This window comes from Opisthocomus hoazin, chromosome 22 (genome assembly GCF_030867145.1).
Source record: "Opisthocomus hoazin isolate bOpiHoa1 chromosome 22, bOpiHoa1.hap1, whole genome shotgun sequence".
Taxonomy (NCBI): Eukaryota; Metazoa; Chordata; class Aves; order Opisthocomiformes; family Opisthocomidae; genus Opisthocomus; species Opisthocomus hoazin.
The window spans coordinates 800,686-823,691 of record NC_134435.1 but is presented as its reverse complement, the minus strand read 5'-3'; the positions used below and the strand labels follow the sequence as shown (position 1 = coordinate 823,691).

Sequence of the window (23,006 nt, the reverse complement as noted above, 5' to 3'; positions counted from 1 at the left end):
TGACAAATCACCTCAGAGCCCTGCTTCGATAAACTTTCCTGCCCAAGCAGAAGGCTGGATGGAGACCTGCCCCTCCAGATGCCCTGGAAATGAGGAGAATGCCAGGCGTGTGGCCCCACACCAGCGCCGCAGGCAGCCGGGAACGCCACATGCAGGCGGTGATGATGCTGCCCTACACGTACCCAAACGCCACTCCGAGCGACCGCTCCTTGTTCCACCTCTCCGGAGGGAGCACTGTCCTGCAGCTCGTGCAAGAGAGCGGAGACGGATCCAGGATCAGGCTTAACCGGCAGACAGCCAGTTAGCTGGAGATAAAAAACAAACTCATTAACTGAAAAAAAGCATCCTAAACTGTCAAGCTTAGGGGTCAGAAGTGCTTTCAATCATTATCACTTTCCATCTAAGCAGAAGGAGCACAGCCGACTCAGAAAGAGCCCTGCTTATCGGTGAGGACAGCAGAGAAATCACTAAACGTCTGGGTCTTTATTAACCCCAGGACGGAGCCCTTGGCATCCCCCGCGCCGCCACCAGCTGCCGACCGCGGCAGCCAAAGCACCGCACGCGCTGCCCGCGCTGCCTCCGGGCACCGGCGCTGCGCGACTCCTGGGAAAGGCGAGCGCCGGACCCAGGCCAGGTTTCACCATCCGGTGCCCAGCGTCGCGCAGCTCCCTACGTCCAGGCTGGCCACCGCTAAACCAACAAAAAATCAATTTACACAAACGTGTCTTCGTGACCTCGCATGAAGTGTCAGTGGCTCTACATCGAACAGCATTTTTGGTTTGTTTTTCCAAGGAAATCTTCAAGCGCTCATGTTTTCAATCTAATATGAGCAAGAAAACTTTCTGAAATGTCAGGGACATATGAGGAATGGGAAAACTAAACCCCACAGGTTTTGAGCCAGTGCTACTTTTCACTTTCTTGAAGCGTGAGAAGCAGCAGCTCCTAGTTTCTGGTTCCGAGAAAAAAATTGGTTTTTAATGTTGGCAGCTTTCCGTGTGGCTGAGCTGCCTAACACACGACACAGCTCTGTGTAGTTACCATATGAAAATGATGAATGAATACGAAAGGGAAGGAGCAGCAGAAGTCATTTTCCCACGGCCTTGCAATGAAATGGAAGCTAAACTGCCAAGGTGCGCGAGGACCAGACCTCAGACACAGCCACAGCCCTCCATCCAGGTCTGTGCACAGACCGAAAACAGGGGTTTATGATATATCCTTTATAATATATCTTCTGTGATATGACGACTCTAATCCAGACAAAAGAAAAAAAAAAAATTCAGTCTCCTCAATCCGAAATCCCCAAGATTTTTGTGTTGTTCTGCTCTCCTGCTACGACGTCTGCGTTGGCAGCAGTTACGGTAAGCAGAGAACACGCTTTCCATTAATATGAGCAGCAAACAGCAGATATGGAAGAACTCAATGTATATTAAGAGCAATTTATGGGTACCTCAAAAGAGCATGGGAATTTTTGAGCCCTCAATAAGTCCAATGTGCTGGTTTAATAATTTTTAGTTTACAATGAGCTGGATTCAGAGCATCCCCTGAACCCTGCGCGCTTACACAGTGCACCCCCCCTCACTTTCACCTGCAGAACTGGGTTGGAGCTGAAGCTGCGCCTGCCCAGCCCCGGGGCCCTGCAGATCCGCTGTGCGCTACCAATTTCACAGCTGCTTTGCACGCCTGGACTTTCCAGTCTGTGCGAAACCAGCAGGGAGCAGAAAAGAAAACCTCCTTCAGCAGGGGTGCGGGAGCATGGGCGATTGGAGGTGAAAGCCTTTTAGCAGCTACTAAAAGATTTGTTTCTAAAGTCAGGAGGGCATTCTGCCGCAGAACCAGGCAGGCGTCCACGGCAGGTGAGCTCCGGCCTCGTGGCACTGCCACCTTCCCGCCGAGCAAGCTGCCGTGCTGCAGACCGCACCGCTCCAGGGCCGGGGCTCTTGCGATGCAGCAATCAAAAGATGGAGAAAAATGCTGCACCGCTCTGCCTTTTACTCTCTCTCCATTATTTACTTACATCGTGACTAATTTCTCTGCTAGAAACGGAGTGATGAACACTGCCAGGGCAAGGCTTCCCTGTTGCTTGAAATTGCTTCTCAGCCACCTGGAAAGAGAAATTTCAGAGAGAACGGCTGCTATTGCCCAATCCATCTTCAGAGGAGAAACCCACCACCTAATCATTATTTATCTTACCTAGGCAAATGGTAACATCTATCTGTTTTTCTCCTGACGCTCCCGCAAAGGGATGGCTGGGCACAGAGACATTCATTACGGGGAAGGGTGCCTACAGTGAAGAGAAACCAGAGGAGAAAGAAGCAGAGAAGGAGTCAGGAGCAGGGCAGCACTAACTGAGCTGTTGACACAGAGGTAAATTTACTCTCCAGGCAGTCTTGATCAATCTTGTAGATTTAAACATGAGAAAACTACTATATTTGCTTAAAAATATACTGAGTTGGGATTCTGATTATTCAGAAAACAGTAATTCCTGTTGTGAAATAACATGGGCGTTTTCGGGGGGGGGGGGGCTTTTTTTTTTCCTTCTTTGTTAATAGCATAACGCAAGCAGCTGCCTTCTGAGGAGGAATCAAAATCAACATTTTTCTTGTTAGATTTAGGGAAATGTTTAATTTTCAGAGGTGACTGTAGCCTTCAACCTGGCCAAGGTGCTGACACGGTGCAGAGAAGAGGGAATTTCCCCCTGGGAATGGGGTAAATCCACATCTGGCTTTGCAGCCCCCGGCTGGGGTGCTCCGTGCTGGGCACGGCAGAGCAGGGCACGGCGCGCACAGAGCGAGAGCCCAGCGACGCCCGCGTGCAGGGACCCCGAACGCGCCCGCAGGGCTGCACCCTCTCCGGCCCCGTCCGTTTGCTGCGGCGTTATGGGCGATGGGCACCGCTCAGTCTTGGCTTCATCCATATTCTAGAGCCATGGAAAACTTGCTGTCAGGACTCACAAGAACCTTACAGATCTGAAGGATTAGGCAGAGCTTCACCAGTGTAGCTGTGGTTGATTTTCGTGGATGCAACTGTGCTAAAACTCTCCGCGTTGTCTCAGAAATAAGGAAACGCAGCATTCGGTGCAGGGGAACCGCAGTAAAAGCACACAGCGGCATCATTAACAGCATCATTCCAGAGCAGAAACGTATGGAAATGCCCAGAAGACAGTATGTGAAATTCAGATCAAAAATATGAGGTAATATTTGAATGGTATTGAAGAAAGACCTTGCCCAGCGCCTGTATAACAGAAAAGAGTTCATACAGTTAAAGAGAAAGCTCCCAGCAGCACTGCAGGGCTCTCAGCTTTTTGAAGACGCAGCGAACTCCCGACAGCTTCTCCCGGTTCATCTCAGGCTTGGTAGAAAGTATAACTTTCATTCTCAGCTATTTCTCTTTTTCAGAGTTCGTAAGCATGCTCTTTTATTAAAAGTTAAAAGCAGCGCATAAATTAGGTGCTTTTTCTTAAGCGGATGAGGCCGCTTTTAAACTGCAGGCATGTGTTAAATTAGAAGGAAGTTCACTTCAGAGATCTTAGAGCAGCATCAAACAGTCGCCAGCAAGAGAGAATGATTTATTCATGCTCTGCCACGAGCTTACGCAACGAGGGAAGTTCTTCCTCTGCTTTCCACACCGCGCAGTCTGCCTTGACACTTGACCAGTTGAAAGTCCATTAAGAGGTGCTTCATTATTGATAGTGTAAATTGATTTAAGATTAAATTAATTATACATGCTCAGCCAAAACCTGTTGCAGCACCCAGCAAGCAGCTCTCCTGGCCAGCCTTCCTGCAGCCGCCCGCTCTCCGGCAGCGACACAGCCAGGCAGCCACTACGGGCAGGTAAATTAGCGATTTGCCACACACTGTAAATCTCTTCATTTCCATGCTTTAGCGTGTTGTTATTTTTAATACAGAGAAGTAATTGCACACAAAGCTTTGTTCGATGCTTGGCAGTGTTTTGGACCATTAGGCACAAAGCCTCCCGTAACAGCTGCCATTTTATTTGCTTTCACGTTCAAGCCATTTTTCCACGTGGTTGGGGCTTGTTTGCACGGACCATTTTTTCAGCTCTGAATCCATTTTTTGCCCCCAGCCAAGGTTAATCATAGTATTTTATCACACCACATGCACTCATCAGCCTAGGGGAATACTCCCCGATTTGTTAGTTTTTCCTCTTTTCTCCCATAAAATGCTTCATCAGTTCTGACGACGTATACCAGAAGACAAAATTGCAGTTAACACATTATCACGCTTCCCGTTCCCTAGCATGAACTCTAAGTATTGGTTCCAGTTATTTTTGTGACAGAAGATTTGCCTGAACTCCCGCTCAAGTCAAACAAAGGACCCAAAGGACTTCGTGAACAATTTCCACCAAACTTCCAAACGGGACTAATTAAATTTCTAAGGTCAAAACTTTTCCGATGGCAAGCTGGCTTTTCGAGTGAATGCCATTTTTCCACAGAAAGAGTTTCTGCAGCCAACGCTTTCTCCTTGGCCGCAGGCTGGCAGCCTGGGCAGCGAGGCGCTGAGACCCCCAAGAGCTGCGGCTGCGGCTCCTCCCGGGACGCGGAGGCTGGCTGCCGTGCTGACGCCCGCAGCGCAGACCCCCCCAGAGAGGCCAGCGCTCCCGTCCCAGCTGCAGACGAACTCGCTCAGGGCTGCAGAAGAGCAGTTTTAGCGTGCAGTCCTTCTGGACAACAGGCAAATCTTCCATAGCTACGCCTCTGCTTGCTGGGCCAGCCCCTCGCCTCCAGCCGCAGGGAGGGCCACGGGCTGGAGCCACGGCCGAGGACCCGCTCAGTGCTGCGGCGAGCTGCCTCTTCTCGCAGGCACGTCACACCGGGCTCCAGCCGGGCACGTTCAGCAAGTACCTGCGAGAGCTGCAATCCGTCTTCAGATCAACCCATGTGTTTCTACGGACGCTGTTCGTTAGACGCCGTGCTTCCAGAAGAGGAGCACACACATGTCATTTATTTGCATACCTTTTTCTCTTCCGCACAGAAGTAAGTCCACCGATTTCAGTAAGATCTTCCACACAGATCAGACTTAATTTGTTACCGCCTTGTAACACTGGTAATCCTGAAACTGCTAAAAAGGGGAAAGAGCGAGGCAGTAATGGAGAACCAAGCCCCTCCCGGCCCCTCGTTAGCGGTACGCCATGCGTGGGCTGTGGGAATAGCCACCAGCAAGCTGAAAAAATGAGTTTGTTAAAATCTGTGTACAATAAACAGTCCATATGATGTACGATTTGTGAAGTGTAGCAGCACCCTTGAAAAGGCTTTTTGTTTCAGAAAACCCACTCAAGCAGGAAAAACTGTGCTGTCTAAGCAGTACGATGGGCCCAGAGGCAGAAAGGCTCTCCGATGGCAGTCAAGTGGCTGTCTGGCATATTTGCGTTTTGTAACCACAGCATTTAATAAGAACACGAGCGGCGCAGGCCAGAACACAGCAGAAGGGAGAATTTATACCCCCATATAGCAAAGGAGAAGTTGTGCAAGAAAAAAAAGAACTAGGGAGAAAGCAAAATAAAAAGGTAGGAGACAAGTGCAAGAGAGCCCGCCTGAGCGAGGGCAGCGGCAGCCCTGGGTGAGCCCGCTCCGAAAGCCGCAGCTAGAGCTGGCCGCCAGATCCTCCTTGCCTCTATGTTCTCTTTATTTAAAATTCTGCACTGTATGAGCTCCATTATTTTGTTAGAGAGAAAAGTTTCTGGGAAACAATGACAGTGATGCCCGACATCTGAGCTGGATCTGTTTATATTTCTAGTAGAATTGCTTTAATGATTATTTCTGACAAGGGGGTTGTTGAACAACTTTACCTGACACATTTCCACGTACATCTGTGGCAGGAGCAATGTTCTTCTCCGCAGAGAACGAGCCTTGTCTCCACACGCTGTCCTGCCCCGGCGTGTTTGTGTGGTTTATATTCCCAGTCCTGGCTCGGGCCGCTGTTATGCACAGCCCCCTGCATCCTTCCAGAGTTTCCTGGTGGCTGCAAAAGCAGATCTCTTCGGCATTGCCTCCTGCAGATCATGAATCAAGAACTTCAGTTTCAGCAGACACGCCAGTAAAATAAATGGACAAATAAATTCCTTCTATCAATGAAAAGTGATTCATAACCACTTTTTGTTTGTATCCACAGTAATGGAAGAAGATGAAATTCAGCTTTCTCCATGTATTTTTTTTTCTAATATTATGAATCAAGTAAACATTGATAGCTACATTCTATATTGAAAGTATAAGTACAGAACAACAACAACAACAATAAAATCTGTTTTCAGAGTTCTTACTGGGATTTTAGTGAATTTTTAAAATCCCCGTCTCTGGAATGATAAAATCACATTTCATGTTATTCTTCAGTTTGGAATGTTTTCAAGGCACCAGTTTCATTTTTTTGTGTTTTCCACAGTCCATCAAAAAATGGCATCAGAGCCATTGCAAGGTTTTATTCCTGATTTCAAAGCAACTGACTTTTAATCTCCATTGCGCCACTGATCTGCACCGCACCAATTCAACTGATTGCCCTCTGTGCTGGTTTTCAGTCCTTTCAGTTGTCTACCTCGCCTATTTATTATTAAGATTTGCCAGAGCAGGGAACATCACTTATAGGATTTCAGCAGCACCCAAAACATTTGGCCCCTAATCTACACACTAACACAATGTAAACGGCTTATTTACAAATCTTTCTTTTGTGTATTACAATGAAAAGAAGTTTTCAATAATGTAAAGACAAATGGGCTGATTAAAGACTAACTCCTGGAGCAGGACAAACGCTGATTCTACCTTACGGGACGCATTTAGAAATCACAGCTTCCTTTGGCAGCTGCGGAGACGCTGGAAACTATTATTCGTCAATCAAGTTGTCATCACCTAGAAGATTAGATGCTGGCCCAAGAGACACAGCCAATATACATTTATACATTTCTCAAGAATAAATAATAAAAATAAAATCAAGCTAAAGGAGGATTTGGTCAGCGAGGGGAAGGTGAGGGCATGGTGAGGAGCGAAGGCACGGGAGGGGCAAACGACCTCATCACCGAGGCAGGATGAGATGCAGCGTGTCTCACAGAGCACGGCTTTATACGCTCTTCCATAAAACAGTCTCACAAGTGACACTTGAAAAGCACCGTCTAAATAAAATTAGTGTAACGTGAGGATGAAGCGTGCTGAAAACCACCAGCCAAAGAGTGGTGATTAGCATCACCTGAGAAGATGAGGGGACAGATGGAGACCCACGGCGTGCTCCTGCTCAGACTCAGGGCCTGGAGTAAAGAAGACACCGATATAACTTGTGGATGGCAGCAAGCTGGGAGTGGTTGCAAGTGCTCTGGAGGACAGGACCAGGATTCAAAATTCTCGTGACGATGGTGGAAGTGCTATGGAATCACTAAGATGAGATATTGTGAAGGTGGTTACATAGAATTATGCTTAGAAAGGAGGAATCGGCTGCACAGCCAGCAAATGCAGAGCATCTGGCAGAGCAGCAGGATGGCAGGAAAGGCTCCTCTGATGCCTGAATACGAAATCGCAGTTAACTAACATAGTCTCGCCTGCAAACGGTCTGGCCACCGGATTAGGACTAGGAGAAGGCTTTTGGAGACCAGGTGCTTCAATAGGTCTCGAAATAAATCACTGGTCAGCTGCCACCCAGATGCAGTACCCCTGCGACTGGGAACATTGCATCAGTCCCCGGTGCTGACTGTGCCCAAAGGCATCTCCCCGTGCTCAACGCTGTTTGCTGTCCACAAGAGAGGTGGGAACCGGGGAACCAGAATTTGGGATCGCTTGAACCAAACTGCTCCCTGTGAACCAGAGGCTCTCATGAACCCTCACATCGTTTCCCAGTAGTCCCTTGGGTGAGCCCAAAGTGGCTACTGGTGTCTGCCAGAGCAGGCCCAGGTGCCCTTGTTTAACAGGGGAACAGAGGAAAAGCAGGGGAAAAGACAATTAAAAAGATGTATATTAAACAAATATGTAACAAAAGCACCTCCTACCATTCACTCTGAGTGTCCCATTATCAAAACACACATAGTCATCTCTCAACACTTAATATGGTTGAAATTATCTTACCTGTCCTCTCTGTTATTCTTGGTGACGAGTGGACAGTACAAATGCCCCACAGCTCTAGCATAAATCTACTCCCCATACAGATTAGGGTAGATGATGTAGTGCTAACAACCATATCTGTGAAGAGAAAATAGACATGCTAATCTATAAAGATTTAGATGAAGGAAAAAGCCATCAATCTGTCAAGAGTTATCAGTTTGTTTTTCTCCCTGTGTTACTACAGAGATTTCTTTTTAAATTATCTACTCTTGCTACTCAGGAGATTACGCACGAACTGCAGCTGAAACTATTTTTCCTAAAACTTCAGGGATTTACCAAAAAAGCATCCATCGCCCAAGTGTGGGACAATGTCTTGACAAGGAAACACTCTTCTCTTTGAAACTTCTATTTCCCTAATTAGGAAAGCTCTTACTATGTATTTACCAGTAGGAATCAAGGGGAAGAACAGGCAAAATTGGCATTCCAGCACTCCCATCAAAATAAATAAAAGTGTGGCTTCAGAAGACCTGTGCCATATGTACTTAGAAACACTTTGGTCTGGGTTTTGTTGCTGTTTGAGCACTCCCTTGCTTTCTCTCCTCTTTATCCTAGGAGACATTTGTTGTTTCCCTAACCCACTCCACACTTTGTGATCCAGTGGTACCAGCACCAGGTACCGCTGCTCACAGGAAGGGCTGCCCATCGCACCAGGGCACACGAGAAACCCAAAGGGGCCTCTTGGCTCATTCCCATCTCACCTTCACTCCAAGACCAGCAGCCACCGAAGGAGAGTCTCAGCCCAGGTCACCGTCCCCGATCGCAGGGCTCAGCAGCCCCTCACACGTGTGCAATCCCAGAGGCACCAAAGGAAACTGTTTCACCATCGCGTCCCTATGCTCTGCACCGCTTGAGATTCAAGACAGCCAAATCAGCAGAAAACAGTATAAAACTGTCTTAAAAGCTATTAAAAAAACCTTTTCTTCAGGTGACCCGTACCACTTTCAAGCCAAAGAGAAATTTTAGACCCCTGGCATTTCATTAAGCTGAAAACAGGGAGAATTAGTGTGCTTGTGTGAAGCTTGTCAGCTTGTGTGGTGATGCTGCCGGCTATTTCAGGGCTCAGCCCGAAGGACACAGAAAAAAAGGGCAACCCTCACTGTCCCCTAGGGCACAGCACGGCAGCGCCAAATGCCACATCCCTGCCTTGAAAAACATGCGAAAGTCAATGTTTGATCAGGGTGGAACTGCAGGGAAGTGTAAGCAAAGGGGATCCAATTTCCAAACAGGAATTTGGCAGGACTGTGGACTTCGGTGGCTTCCAAAGCAGCAGAGCCATATGCCACTCAGCACAAAACGCCACGGGTTATTGCAGCCAGTCCGCGCTCTGCGTATGGCCCTGGAGTTGTATCAGCAAATCTCCAGCAGAAAGACATTTTTGCTCTTTGCTGATATCAGCTCCACACAGCCATGCAGCTCTGCAAGACCGCACTGGAGTCATCCACCACTAATTAAAGAATTCACCAGTTCTTAGCATAGGGCACCCCTGACGGATGATGTCTCGTCTGGAAAGAAGCCAGAGTTAGATTCAGCCTGAGTTCGCCGTTAAGGTAAGAGCAGAACACGGGAAAAGGTAACCGAGAATCTCAGAGAAAACATTGATTCTTTTTATTGCATTATGCTGCTTAAAATCTGCCTTTTTCTGCATGTGTGGAGTAAGTGACAATTCACATCATGTCTTCTTTAATGAATGAGACAGAAATGCCTTCCATTTCTATATAAATTAGAAGCATTTATACTCCAAGCAACTGAATAGTTATTTGCTAAATTATAACGATGCAGCTCTAGCCCAACTGATGCCAACAGGATTACTCCTGTGAGTGATTACTCGTCGATGTGATTAAGGGGTCACTCGCTAATGGTGAATGAGACACTCCTTGCACAACATTGCTACAAAAGTCCCCCAGCGCTTTAAAAACAGCTTTCCACAGTTGTTTTCCACATCAGTGCAGGGACATCTCCCAGCACAGAAGGATGCTCCCCCGGCAGCACTGCTGCCCCTGAACGTGGGTCTCCCTCCCAGGCAGCTCGCCGCCCCAGCCCCGAGCACCTCTGTGCCGAGGGACAGCACCTTCTCCTTGGGGAGAGGAAGGAGTCCGCAGGACACCGTGAGTACAGAACAGCCCACGTCTCCTCTCCAGTGAGAGTTAACAGATTTCTACATGGCCAAACATTTAAATAGTTGTCTGTCTTAGAATCACAGAACGATGGAATGGTTGGGGTTGGAAGGGACCTTACAGACCACCCAGTTCCACCTCCTGCCATGGGCAGGGACCCCTTCCCCCAGCCCAGGGTGCTCCCAGCCCCGTCCAACCTGGCCTTGAGCCCTGCCAGTGAGGGGGCAGCCACAGCTCCTCAGGGCAGCCTGGGCCAGGGCCTCGCCACCCTCACGGGGAAAAATTTCTTCCTTATTGCTAATGTAAATCTATCCTTTTTCAGTGTAAAGCCATTACCCTGTGTTCTGTTGTTACTGTTTTGTACCCGGATGCTACGCGACACACACACTGGACGTACTCAGAAGTGACTGCTGGCATCTCCCAACTACCTCTGCCCACAGACACAGCCTCCGTCTCCATCCTCCTCCGCAACGCTGCAGCTCTGCACAGGAAACCTCAGCCACAGGTCAGCAGCGAGTGGAAAGTACCAATACAGCGTCTGAACGATCTGAATGCAGGATTAGCTACGTACATTTGATTTTGGCCAGGACATCCACTCTGTGGTTCGTAGGAAACCAGATTGTGCAGCTGCATTTTCCACCCTCTGCCGATGGAGCCCGTGGCGTTCCAGCACCCTGGCTCCATGCTGGGGTATCTGTTCACCATTGACTCATAGCAGAAAGTGCCATCTTCAGACACACACAATTCCTCACAGCATCATGAATTTCCTAGGAAATCTCTCAGCCAACTACCGGCCAACCTCCAACCAGCTTAGTCTGCGAGATCTGACAAGATCAAAGACTGAAGTGCGATAGCCCCAGGCAACAGAAACTACAAAAATGTATATACGTCAATTCAGTGAATACAAATTCTACCAAAAAAGAAGTTAGAAAAATAGGAAAATAACACCTACATCTCTCTGTGAATACTCCAAGGCAGCCCATAAAGTATATGGCTATGCCAGAATAGACATGGGTGTTAATTTGTAGGGTGTGCTATATTGTTCTCCACCCCCCCAAGCATATAGACAGATATTTTTGACATAAGTACCCACTGCCTGTGTTCTTCACAGTGGCATACACGGGTTTGTCTCCCAGAAATTTCGGAATCCTCTCCTTTGTGATATCCACATGAATAGCTTTTGGAGACTGCACTGAGGGTGAGTGGATGTCACCAAGAAACTCACTACAAGATCCACTCCTCCTGGCAATAATTTAGCTGGAGAATCTTAAGCTTCTGTCTAAAAAATGGTTCGTGCATTTCAATACTGCTGAGTAAGTTCCTGTAGCTCTCAGAGTGATGTATCTGCTCTTGCTAAGACAGAGCAGTGACACTCCCTCTAATTCTCATGCTTCGAAGAGGTGATTTAAACATTTGCACCTTTTCTTTACACAACAGCAATTGTAATGTCAGGCAATAAATACAACAATCCCTTTTGACATGATGCCTCGATATTCTCCAGCAGGAGTAACACGGAAGGGTAACTGGAGTAACATGGAGGGACAACAGGAGTAACCAAGGAGTAGTGGGAAGGAATCAGGACCAAGCTGCTTTCCACTGCAGAAGAGATGGCCATACTTTTAAATACTAGCAAGTTTTTAAAAGCCAGTGAGTAAAGCCTTAGGTCTAAGCCACTCACAGGACCCAACACGCAGGCAAGGCTGATGAGCGCTGCTCTCCAGAACGCAAAAAGGACTATTCACCTGTGGAAGACCAGGACTGGTGCTTTTACTGGACAGTACTGACATCAGCACAATATACCAAACTGATGAATTAGAGGACCTCCGTTTGTCCACTGGCTTTTAAATCCACTTTACCTTATAACGTAACTCCTGCTAAGGCTGCTAACCTGGTTAGCATGCTTCCCCAGCTCCAGCTGCTTCTGAATGTAAATGATGTTTCACTCAGTTCTTTCCCCTTCGTTTACCAAGGGGAAAAAAATCCCTTTGAACTTGAAGGAACTTAATAACAGGCAGAGAGTGGACAAATCTTCACACGTTTAAGCATCCATTTGACAAAACACAGATCATTTAGATCTGCCAATTTTCTCTGCAATTCTGTCTTTGGGGACCCAGCAATAAGATGTGATGAAATGGCTTCCTTGCTGAAGACCAGCTCTTGTGGCACTAATGCACAGCTGATATAGAGGGACCTTCAAAGAGGATCTGAAGGTAGCTAGTGCAAAAAATACAGGAAAAAAATATCCAACCCCTGAAATGTGTAGGGACACTGCTTTGCTTTCAACTCCTGAACTGTGCTGACCTTCCGATGGTGAGCCTCTCACCAGAGACCTTGCATCACTGTGTAAAGAAATTCCAACATTTTGCCAGACCAGCACTCCAACTTCACGATGGCAAGAAAGGCGTTTGAAGTCTACCACAGCCTTCTCTTCAATACCATTCTCATCATCACCACCAAGTCAGGGTAATGAGCGCAGTTCATCAGCCCTGTCCTTTTGACTTCTTCTTTGCTGAAGGGGAATATAATGCATTAAACATGTCAGATATTTAAAGGCTTCTTTCATGTGCAGCTTCCGTTCATTGCTAATAAAATACATTTTACCCTGCTGTTTTGTTCCCTGTGTGCTACGTGCTGTATTGAATTTAAGATACAGCTTCTCACCATATTTTTTAGCAGGAAATAGTCACCTGAAGACTCATTCAAGCCTTCCAGACTTCCAGTTGCCCTGTGTGGGATGCCATCAAACAAGCTTCGTAAGGAAGAACAGCAGCCAGCGCAGGCAGGCCAGGCTGGCGAGGCCGGCGTGGTGACGCTCCGTTCTCCGGAGCAGAGGCAGCTCTTCAAACCGCCCTCCACGCAATGAACCTTTCCGCCTTCTCCTTCCCAGTAAGGCAGAGAGCGAGCGGCTCGAGCTCCACGGGGCAGATGCCGCGTTGCAGGAACAGAGCCGAGCAGCTGGCTGCAGGGACCAAACCCTGATCCCACATCTCCTGCCCTTCCAAGAGGAATTGCTTCCCGAGATGAAAGCATCGCTCAGTGGCTTTCAGTCTTTGCCTCAGAGAAGTTTTTTAGAAAGACACAAACTTTGGGATGTTTGTCCTAAGCAAAATGAACGTCATTTATCACCTTTTAAGAACCACCAGTCACTAAAAGTTAATGCCTCCCAGAGCTTCTCAACTGCAAATTCCTTTCTAATACAAAGTCAAAAACAACCTCTGAAATGCAAATAACCCAGCAATCTACACAAGATGATTTATGCCATGCCATCTTTTTCATGCAAATAAATTAAGAGAAGAAAATGTAATTCAGGGTGAACTGCATTGTATAACAAAATAAAAGATTGACATTATGTCTGCAAAACTCTGAGTGCAGCGTGCTGCTGCCACTGCGGCTGGAGGCTTAACCTTCCCAAACATGGAGAAAAAGATCCTGGTTTATTTAGTCTGAGTTCGCATACAAAGTATTTCACGGCTTCAGGCACATCAGGAAAACACACTTCTAATTTCCTTGTGTTACTGCCACTTCAAGGGAAGGCAGAAAGTTTGATTCTCCTTTAACATTCGAACCAGCAAAGGAGGGATAAAAGCCTCCTGGAAGAGCAAACCAAGACCAAGCCAAGCCCCAGCACGAGCCCAGGGAGCCTGGGACGTGCTCGTCGCACCCCGGGCTCCCCGCTCCGGCCGCTTCGAGCACGCTGGGGCTGGCAGCGGGGTTAGACCGATTCTGGTAAGACGCCGTTAGAAATGCGACCGCAGAACAGGAAAGGTGTGTGAACAGACGAGAACCGAGGCGCACCAGGAGGCACAGGCTGAAGACATCAGCAACAGCAGCAAAAGCTAATGTTAAGGTCAACACCGTGTAACTCTTATTTCCAGTCATCACAACGGAGAAGACAGCTTTCTCTGCAGGGGCTGCTGGAGACCAGACTCCAGCAGGGGCTGGGAGCGAAGGGGAGCGGGGGGCCAGTGCAGAGCCCCCTCCGCTGCCGCTGGGCAGCAAACCAGGATGGGGTCTTCCTGCGACCGACGGAACCGCTCTCCCTTCGTCAGACCTTATGGCTAACGTGAACAGTTGGATTTTCGTTCTGCTCTATTAAACTTCATCAAACAGAGGGGAAGAATCTGCTCTGATAAACTGAGCGGATGTGATCGAGCCAGACGGGGTAATCGTGGTCCGTCCAGCGAAGCCCCCCAGCAGCAGCTTGCCCTCACAGCTACTCCGGCTGCTCTGCGACGCAGCTCGCTTCAGACTGGAAGCTGAATGGGAAAGGACTTACAGATTTGTTTGCCCTCGCTGTGCAGCGAGGCAGGCGGGGTGCAGAAGTGGCCTGCTATAAATAACGGCGGCGAGGGGATGCCAGTCCCAGCACAAGGAGGAACGCTAAAGCTGTCTCAAGAGGACGACTTGCGCGGCGCATAAATCTGAGCCGAGTGATTCTGCTCCGAGCCCCATTAATAGCAAGGAGCTTGTCCTAAGCTGCCGGGCTGTCACCAGACGCTGCCGGCTGGAGGACGCCCTGTCCAGGCACCCGGCCACGCCGGCTCCGGTCAGGACAGACCAGGCTGCCAGAAGCGAAGGCATGGCAGACAGCGTGCGCCCAGAACCTGGAAGGATTTTGTGGTTGCACACCCACATAAATTGCCGCTAGCAGCTTATGAAATCCAAGGATCGATCTAGGAGGCTCTCCAAATTTCATTTTAAACCACAAATTTATTCCGAGTAAAGACATGGGCCTTAGTTTTATTTTTACTAATATTATATTAATTAAATTAATATTAATATATAGTAATAGATAAAAGAGAAAAACTGTACTACCAAAAAGGAACAGCTACTTATAAATGAACAGATCTTTTCTAAATCAGGGTCACTTCTCCATAAGACCTTGTCAGGTAATCATAATCCTTACAGAAAAATGCTTTGCCTTCACTGCTGTCCTCCAAGGTAGTAAACCTGAGACAATCTGTCTGGTTCTTAAAATACAATTCCTCTTTCCTAAAACTGGTCTTCTAAAACAGGCTGGAGGACATGTCCTCTTATTCCTTCTTTTTCTCCACGTTTTCATTGGCAAAGCCTCCAATCTGCTTAGGGTTCCCATTTTTTGCAGGAAGGGGAAGTCTTCAGACAGAAAAATATCATAAGCATCAGCCAGGGACTGCAAAATCCCAAGCTCCAGCTTGAATTCTGCCGAAGAGACAGTGTGTGGCACTGGGAAAAATCACCTCTCCTCCCTGCAGGCTCTCCATCTGCCTCTTGCTAATCAAAGGGGATGATAAAACTGCCCCATCCCGAAGGGCAGGTAAAACTTTGAAGGTGAAAATTGTGTTACAAGCATGATACATTATTATTACACAGCAAAACCGCTTTCAGGCCTCTTTTCTTTTCTAGTCAGTGCGAAGCAGCCACATTTCAAACTGAAAGCTGTGGACCAGCTTTTCCATTTGCACAGGCTTCTTTCAGCAGGCAGCAGATTAAAGCTGAGAGAATAATCCATAGCAATTAATCTATTCAATGAATTTAGCCTCATTTTCTGCTCACAAAATGTCTGCAAGCCATTTACCATTTTTTTCGTGGTTTACTCATTAGTCACAATTATTGCAGCGTAACTCTTGGTCTGTAAATTACTCTTGAACAATTAGCTGAGTGTATTTTAGAAGCTATTTGGGTTAGTTTCAATTTAATACACAGGGCATACTGTCTCCTCGTTCCCTACTCACCATTAAGAGTCAGAAGAAAGGGAAGCGATGTGGCAGGGCTCCAAACAGCCGCGTTCACCACCTGCACCCACAGCCACCCCGGCCGCTCTCCGAAGACTGCCTGGCTTCTGCAATGGAGAAAATGGAGCCCGCTGGGTTGTCACCCGCACACCGCTCCCCGATACAGGGCTGCTCCCATCCCTTCACGGGTCACGACCCCCTCTTCAGAAACACGCCTCCAGCAAAAATGCATTTTTTGAGAAATTGAGCATTTTTTTGTCTCTCTGAATATTTTCTTATACTGGTTTACGCTTATGTTTTCCATCAGCATAGAGAGTTACTGCCATGTTAACAAATTTGCTTCAATTTTAACCAAAAAAAGGAGGAATCCTTCAAGGTATGTCACCAGAGAGAACACCAAGAAGCAGCACTTCAACAAAAAAACAGATGGGGTTACTGGTGGGTAAAGGGATGCTGGCAAAGTCCATGCAAGTTACCACCAGACTGGCTTCATATAGGTTCAGGGACATTTTAGCACTTTAATGAGCTATTTGCTTAGCAAATAAATAAATTGCAAAGTGCAAAAAGAGCTTCTGGAAAATACATTAAGGCAATTTTCAAATAATTGCAGTGAGCTAGGCTATTATGACTTTGACTTCTGAAGTACAAAAATCTCCCAGAAATAATGATGATAATCATATTGAAAATAGTTGCCACCCTTTAATCTTCTAAGACAAAACAGAGATCTTTGGGAATTCGGGACCCTGCCACTCCAATTGAACATCTGACAGGAAAGTAATTAGAGTGGAAAGCAGAAGGGTCACCTGATTGCCCGTGCAGAATTCATCAGCTTCCGTTCGCCATCGCACGGGGCAGCCGGTTCACCTCCTGCACAGGCTTCTCATTTAAATAGCTCCGCTGCCAATAACAAGGCTGTCAGGCAGACTATTTCCAGAACAGATTTGGATCCCGGTAACTCGCACTGGGCATGTAAAGATTCACCATTCATTATAGAGGCAGCTCAGGAAAAATGGCACCAAAACACTGGAACGAAGTCATTCACTGACAGTTCTGTTCAGATGCGGGATCGCTACCTGGAGTTTCATTTTTCTAAAAACAACAGAAATATACATCAAAAACCGGCTGTGCCGAGGGAACATCACCTCTTCCAGCAGACGTGTCTTTCTGGCCCTCCCAGCCCCCTTTTCCGACACCCCAGCCTGCTTCTCTTGCCCACGCGGTTCCCTGGCTCAGGCAGGCAGCTGGGGCGCTGGGGGTCTCCGCACCAGCGCTGGCCTGGGGACACGAGAAGGGTCCGCGGGGAAACTGCAGCGAGGCTCCTCCACGGGCAGAAAAGAAATTTAAAAAAAGAGAGGGGGAAAAATCGCAAACCGCTGCCGTTGTTTTAAGGGAGGCTCTCAGAGACGGTTTAATTCAAGAAGCTTGGAATTCAAAGGAAAAATCCCACTGGCTTGAGAAAAAAAATCCAAAGAAATTCACTGCACCCTTTCAGAGCTCTGTGGATATGTGTCGGTGTAACACGTGACGTGGGCGTGCAAAGAAATTAAAAGCCCATCCATTCAGTTAATTCAGCAGCCACCATCAGATGGCTGAACAGTAAATACCAACTGATGGTCACAATGTATTTCCTAGACTTTAATTAGTGCGAAGTATGAAGGTAATTTCATCCATGATGCCTATCTTTGTGAAATAATTTGATTTTTTTCAGTTGAAATGCCTGTATCCCATTGTGTGTTCTCAATAACCATATTTCAACCTGGCTGTTTAATAAGGATATTTCGCTCTGCGTTTCATATGTTCTTTTCAGTTTTTATTCCAGAACGTATCAAAGAAGTTCCTACAGGCTACTCCCTGTTTTTCTTATTTAAGGTATGAACCTAAGTCCCATAGAGAGCAACAAAATATTCTCTACCTCAGGATACAGAACTCTAAGCAACCTGATCTAGTGGAAGCTGTGCCTGCCCATGGCAGGGGGGTCGGACTGGATGATCTTTGAAGGTCCCTTCCAACCCGAAGTGTTCTGTGATTCTATACTTCACCCGAACACCGTGACTGGGCAAAGCTGGCTCTCATTTCAGTTTAAACCTTTAGGAAAATAAAGGACAGACCCCTGGTCCCACCTCGTGCTTGGTGCTGGGGACACAGGATAGGAACCTGAAATAAAAGTCATTCCTAATATGAGGGTTAAGTTCATATCAGAAAACTATTTGTCTCCTTCAGATCTTCTAAGAAGAGGAGTAAAAGAAGACAAAAGAAAACCCAAGCCACACAGTGCAGGGGGAATGCAATGCAGTGTGGATTATCATTTCCCAAGTCCGTTTTCCATAACTGATTTAATGATGTCTTTGGATGCAGGTCTCTAATTAGCAAAACAATGAGATTGTCTATATTTACTCATGATGAGGTATTTTTCAGTCGAGTATTCTGAAAGTGTCTCCAGCTTTCAACCAGTGCATAGGACTACACATTCCTTACTGCAGGCAAGAACACTCCTGTGACTGTAATATGAAACACATAAATATAAAGACAGTGGCAGTGATGAGCACTTCATCATGCAGGTACTTCTCTGGATGTTCCCTAGAGCCTTCCAGACTGCCCCTGCTACCGTATGGCTGGGAGTTAATTCCTACCCTTAATTCCTTTTCTTTCTACCCTGGTTAATCTAGCAGATCGATCTAGCGAGTCCCCAGTCTGGAAACCTGCCATGGTCTGTAACTTGGGTCCAAGGACACACTAGTTCTTCCATCCTATCCATCTCCCACCCAGCATCCACCACTTTCACATGCAGTGAAAATCCCCACTTTCCACCCTAGAAATTGATTCTTCACCGTGTCTCGAGTCCAGTGAGAAGCACGGTACCCCACAGCCTGCTGTTCTCTTGATGAGACACCAGGACTATGAGAGGCAGAAAACTCAGCCTTGTCTCCATGTGCTGGAGTTCTTCAGCGAGTGGATCTAACCCCAGCTCTCCTCGCTGGTGGGCGGGAAGCGTCGCTGCGTGCTGCACGGAGAGCTGGCTGCCTTTCTGCGAGTAGTGCAGGGACGCTGTGGAGAGACTTGGGGAAAAAAAACTGAAGAGCTCTCCACAGACCTAGGACATTCCTGCCATCTCCATGCAGTTAGATTTTGTTTCTCCCTTACACCTAAACCTGACCACGTGGGGCTTCCAGCACTTGAAAATTTACTTTTTCTTAGCATGATCTCATTACTCTTGGCAATTCTGCCTGTGACATGCTGAACGCTTCTTCCAGTCCTTGATATCTGCAACCTTGAAACACTCACAGAGCTATACTTCCCCTTAAGTCATCATTTAGCCAAGCTATACATTTTTAATTCTTTAATCTTGCCTCATAAATCCTGTCCTAGCTTTAATCATTTCAGCTGCTCTTTGAATCACTGCATCTCCCCAGAACTGGTGTGATGAGCAGACCCCCCAGTAGCGGCTGACAAGAGATGTACACTGAGAGACAACTGCAACTGCTCTGCTTTGCAGCTTCATACCTGTAATCCATAATTATGTTGTACTTTCATTCAACTATCAGTCTTAGAACTAGAATTTAACCTACCATTAAAATCTCTTTTGAAGTCTGTGGTTCCCATGTGATGCTCCTCCTTTGTATGGATTTGATTTATGTCCTCCATACTTCAGCTCCAGCAAAAAACAGGGAGGCACCTCCCCGCCTCCGCATCTTCCCGGACAAACCGCTGACGGGAGAGCTGGTCCGCAGGGATGGCAAACGCTTCCCTGCAAGAGTCACACCAGGACAACGCATTTTAATTCACTTCCACTAAATACCTTCAGGTTATTTTCCCCAAAAGTGGGCAGACAAACTTCATCATCTTCAGTTCTTTGGCAGTAAAGGCATGGTACCCAATTTGTTGTGCCTTTCCTAACACCCACCAGCTTACGATGGCAAGGGACCAGCCAAGGTTTAGAGAACGTTGGCGTCAAAAGCACTGAGAAGCCGTATGCTGTTCTGGGGAAGGCAAGGCTGCAGGTTTTGACAGGCAGATAGATGGATGGATACAGCCATAAATACGGTGCGTTACGCAATGGCACATTTCTGAGGTTTCCATTCTGTTCTCCTCCCCTTTTGGAATAACAAATTTGAAAACTTGAGTTAAATTACAATACAGGACCAAATCTATTAATCTGGCCTATTCAAATGGATGATTTATTCTTCAGCAGATGTGGTCTTAGCTATGCAGTACAGCTCAAGTGAGGCTATTAAAATCCTACAGCAGTCACTGGCGTGTTGAAAACTAGCCAGCACAGAGCCAACAGCTGCACAGGATTGGTACTGAACACACACGACTGATACCGCAGCTCACTGTCATCTAACACAGCGCCCAGTACAAGTATTAGATTTTATTTAGATTTCATTTTAATTTAAATTTCATTTAAAATTAATATTTTGGTTTTATTTATTAATTTAATTAGTAATTACTAATACAAGTATTGTGTGGTGTGGTTTTGCTAAAAAAAGAAAAAGAAAAAAATATCTAGGAGTTTGTTTTTCAGCTCTGTTTTTATGGGAATTTTTTTTAATATACAAGTCAGATGTTATGCTGGGTCATGAGGAAAGACATTAAAATTTGCATCTGAAACTAAAATAGAACTGACAAATGTTGCTCTCAAAGTCAGCTTATCTTACAAGAACCAAGGCACAAAACTTGAAAATGCAAAAATCTGATAAACTGCAAGAAAAACTAAGTCCAGAAATAGTTTTTGTCTAAAAGAATACAAGATCAGAAGAAAGAGGTTTTACTCACTCACTAATATTTGGGTTTACAAGCAGGGAATGAGGCAGGCCGGTCTTTCTCCACCCAGGCTCTGCAGACCCACCGGCAGCGGCAGCCCGGCCAGGTGCAGCCCAGCGCTCGCTGCTGCCGGCATTTCTGCTCCGATGGATGCAAACGCACCAGCGGCAGCAGCGTCACTCCCCATCTCACAGCGCGAGCAGGAACCGGCAGCCGAGCGAGGCTGGCCGGGAGGTTCCGACCCGCGGTGGGCGCGGAGGTGGTCCCACCTCGCGGGCAGTGCTCACAAGGAACTGCTGCGGGCGGACAGAGGCGTTGCAGAAGGGCGTGGAGGTAGCAATCAGGTCAAAACGATGCTGAAGCAGATTGCCTGGCGCCGTACGTTGACCTGCATGCCGTTATCCAACTTGTGAATGACTCATCATCACCAGTTACACCGCATTAACGTGCATTCAGATGCGTTTCTTTATCTTACTTTTGCCAGGATAGTTTTGCCCATACCCATAAACCACAACAGGACACTTGTAAGGTGAGGAAGGGAGATCTACCACCCGTTGCCTGAACCAGAGGAGTCATATCTATCGCAGCAGAATCTGAAGGGCGAAAAGGCTCCGTCTAAATAATTCAATACAGTTAAAAATCACCTGTACCTTGCAGGGAACTTGAAAAGCACTCCCGCTCAGCGTCCTGCTGCAGGCCAGGGCCTCCGAGAGCAGCAGACGATGTTTGTGGATTTCTAAACCTCCACAGGATTAATTATGGCATGCGTCTGCCGACGCCTGAACGCCCCATCTACCCCTCCACTGCCCTGCCTGGCGCGAACACGGAGCGGCGCCTGCAGACCCGGGCCCAGACCTTACCCCGGCACTCGGCAGCAGTGGGTCCATCACACCACTGGTGAACACCCCTTGGACCCACAGGTCCCACTCCACCGCCCGTCCTCTGCCTCGGGGGGAGACGGACACGTACTGAGGGGTAAGTGAGGGTCGAGCTGACAGGCACGGGCTGGGTCCACCAGCCTTCGACCTGCTTAGCCCGAGCGGACTGGGACAGAGCTGTCTGCCCGTCACACCAGGAACCAACAGATCCTGCCCGGGCTTCACTGCCACGAGCGAGAGAACAGCAGCCCCTGCCTTCAGCTCTCACTAGGATTTGATTTTCCTTTTTACCTCATGTTTAAAAAAAATAACAGAGATGTTATTAATGAGAATTAAAGAAGACTCACCTTCTGTATCTTCATATATCTCATGAATCTTTTATACCAAGTCTGCCGGAAAATGAACAACAGTTTCCAACAAGCAGGTGACAAGATCTTGGGAAGCGATAGCTCTTGTGAATTGCTGCTGTGTCTCTAGCACAGAACCTTGACACTGGCAAAGCAGAATACACACGGTGAAGAACATTGATTCTACAAACATGCAATTTATCAAATGACACAAATCAGCTAAATGACATGAAAATGTATCTGGAGACTTCCTCATGTCACCTCACGTTCCTGATAGGATTTGACAGATAGCAGCTGAAGGGAGCTGCTGCAAGCCGCACAGATACTATTATGGGGTAAGATTATTCTATCACTTTAATACCAGCTATTTTCTCATCTCTTAGGGGTTTTCTTTCCTTCTAATTTTACAACTGTTAAACTACTGACATGCTTTCTACTGTTCTAGTTAAAACTGCATCCCATTCTCAAACCCAAGTACATCACTGTTACACACGGAGGGAGGAGGTGGAAGGATTCCTGCTCAGTCACACCCGACAAACGGATGGGGAGGAAGACAAGGTGAAGCAACCTTTCAGTACTGGGCTGTCTTTGATCAGGAGACACCGAGCACGAAAAACACAGGAGCCCTGCACCCGCGAAGGGCCAAGCCCGGCTGTGCCCCGGCAGCCGTGGCATCTCACCAAAGCGGGGACGCAACGAGCACCCCGCAGTGCAATGACAGCTGAGCCCGGTGTGAAGAGCAGAACACAAACCATCCGGGCAAAGCAATCCCAAACCCGACCAGTTCTCATGCCAGGCCACACTCACCCCCGTGGTTCTCCACTCTTCTGAAGCAGCAGTGTGGGCAGTTCTGCGTGTTGTGGGCTGACAGCTGATCTTCTCGGCGCCGGGCAGAGGGGGACGTGCCCAGCCCCACCGCCGTGCCGCTGCCTTCTGCTGGGACCACGGAGACCCCCTGGCCCTGTCTCCAAGCCACAGAACGCACGCGTGGTGTGCTCGGAGACACGGCTGCGCCTTGGCTTCAAGAGATAACAGAATTATTTAAATTACTCCAACTTAGATCAGGGGAAAAAAAAAAAAATCCAAATTTTTCTCTTGCC

The 23,006-nt window shown here is 47.5% G+C and overlaps 1 protein-coding gene across 1 annotated transcript; it reads right to left on the bottom strand.

The window, feature by feature from the left end:
* Window positions 1-269: 269 nt before the first annotated feature.
* LOC142363963 (uncharacterized) lies at window positions 270-19,650 on the bottom strand. The gene is made up of 8 exons (XM_075441765.1): window positions 19,487-19,650; window positions 16,724-17,009; window positions 15,921-16,027; window positions 8,057-8,170; window positions 5,806-6,009; window positions 2,191-2,281; window positions 2,015-2,101; window positions 270-305 (listed from the first exon to the last, which is right to left on the bottom strand). Exons 2-8 carry the CDS (start codon window positions 16,744-16,746, stop codon window positions 302-304), a joined length of 630 nt encoding a protein of 209 aa, XP_075297880.1. The 5' UTR covers window positions 16,747-17,009; window positions 19,487-19,650; the 3' UTR covers window positions 270-301.
* Window positions 19,651-23,006: the final 3,356 nt, after the last annotated feature.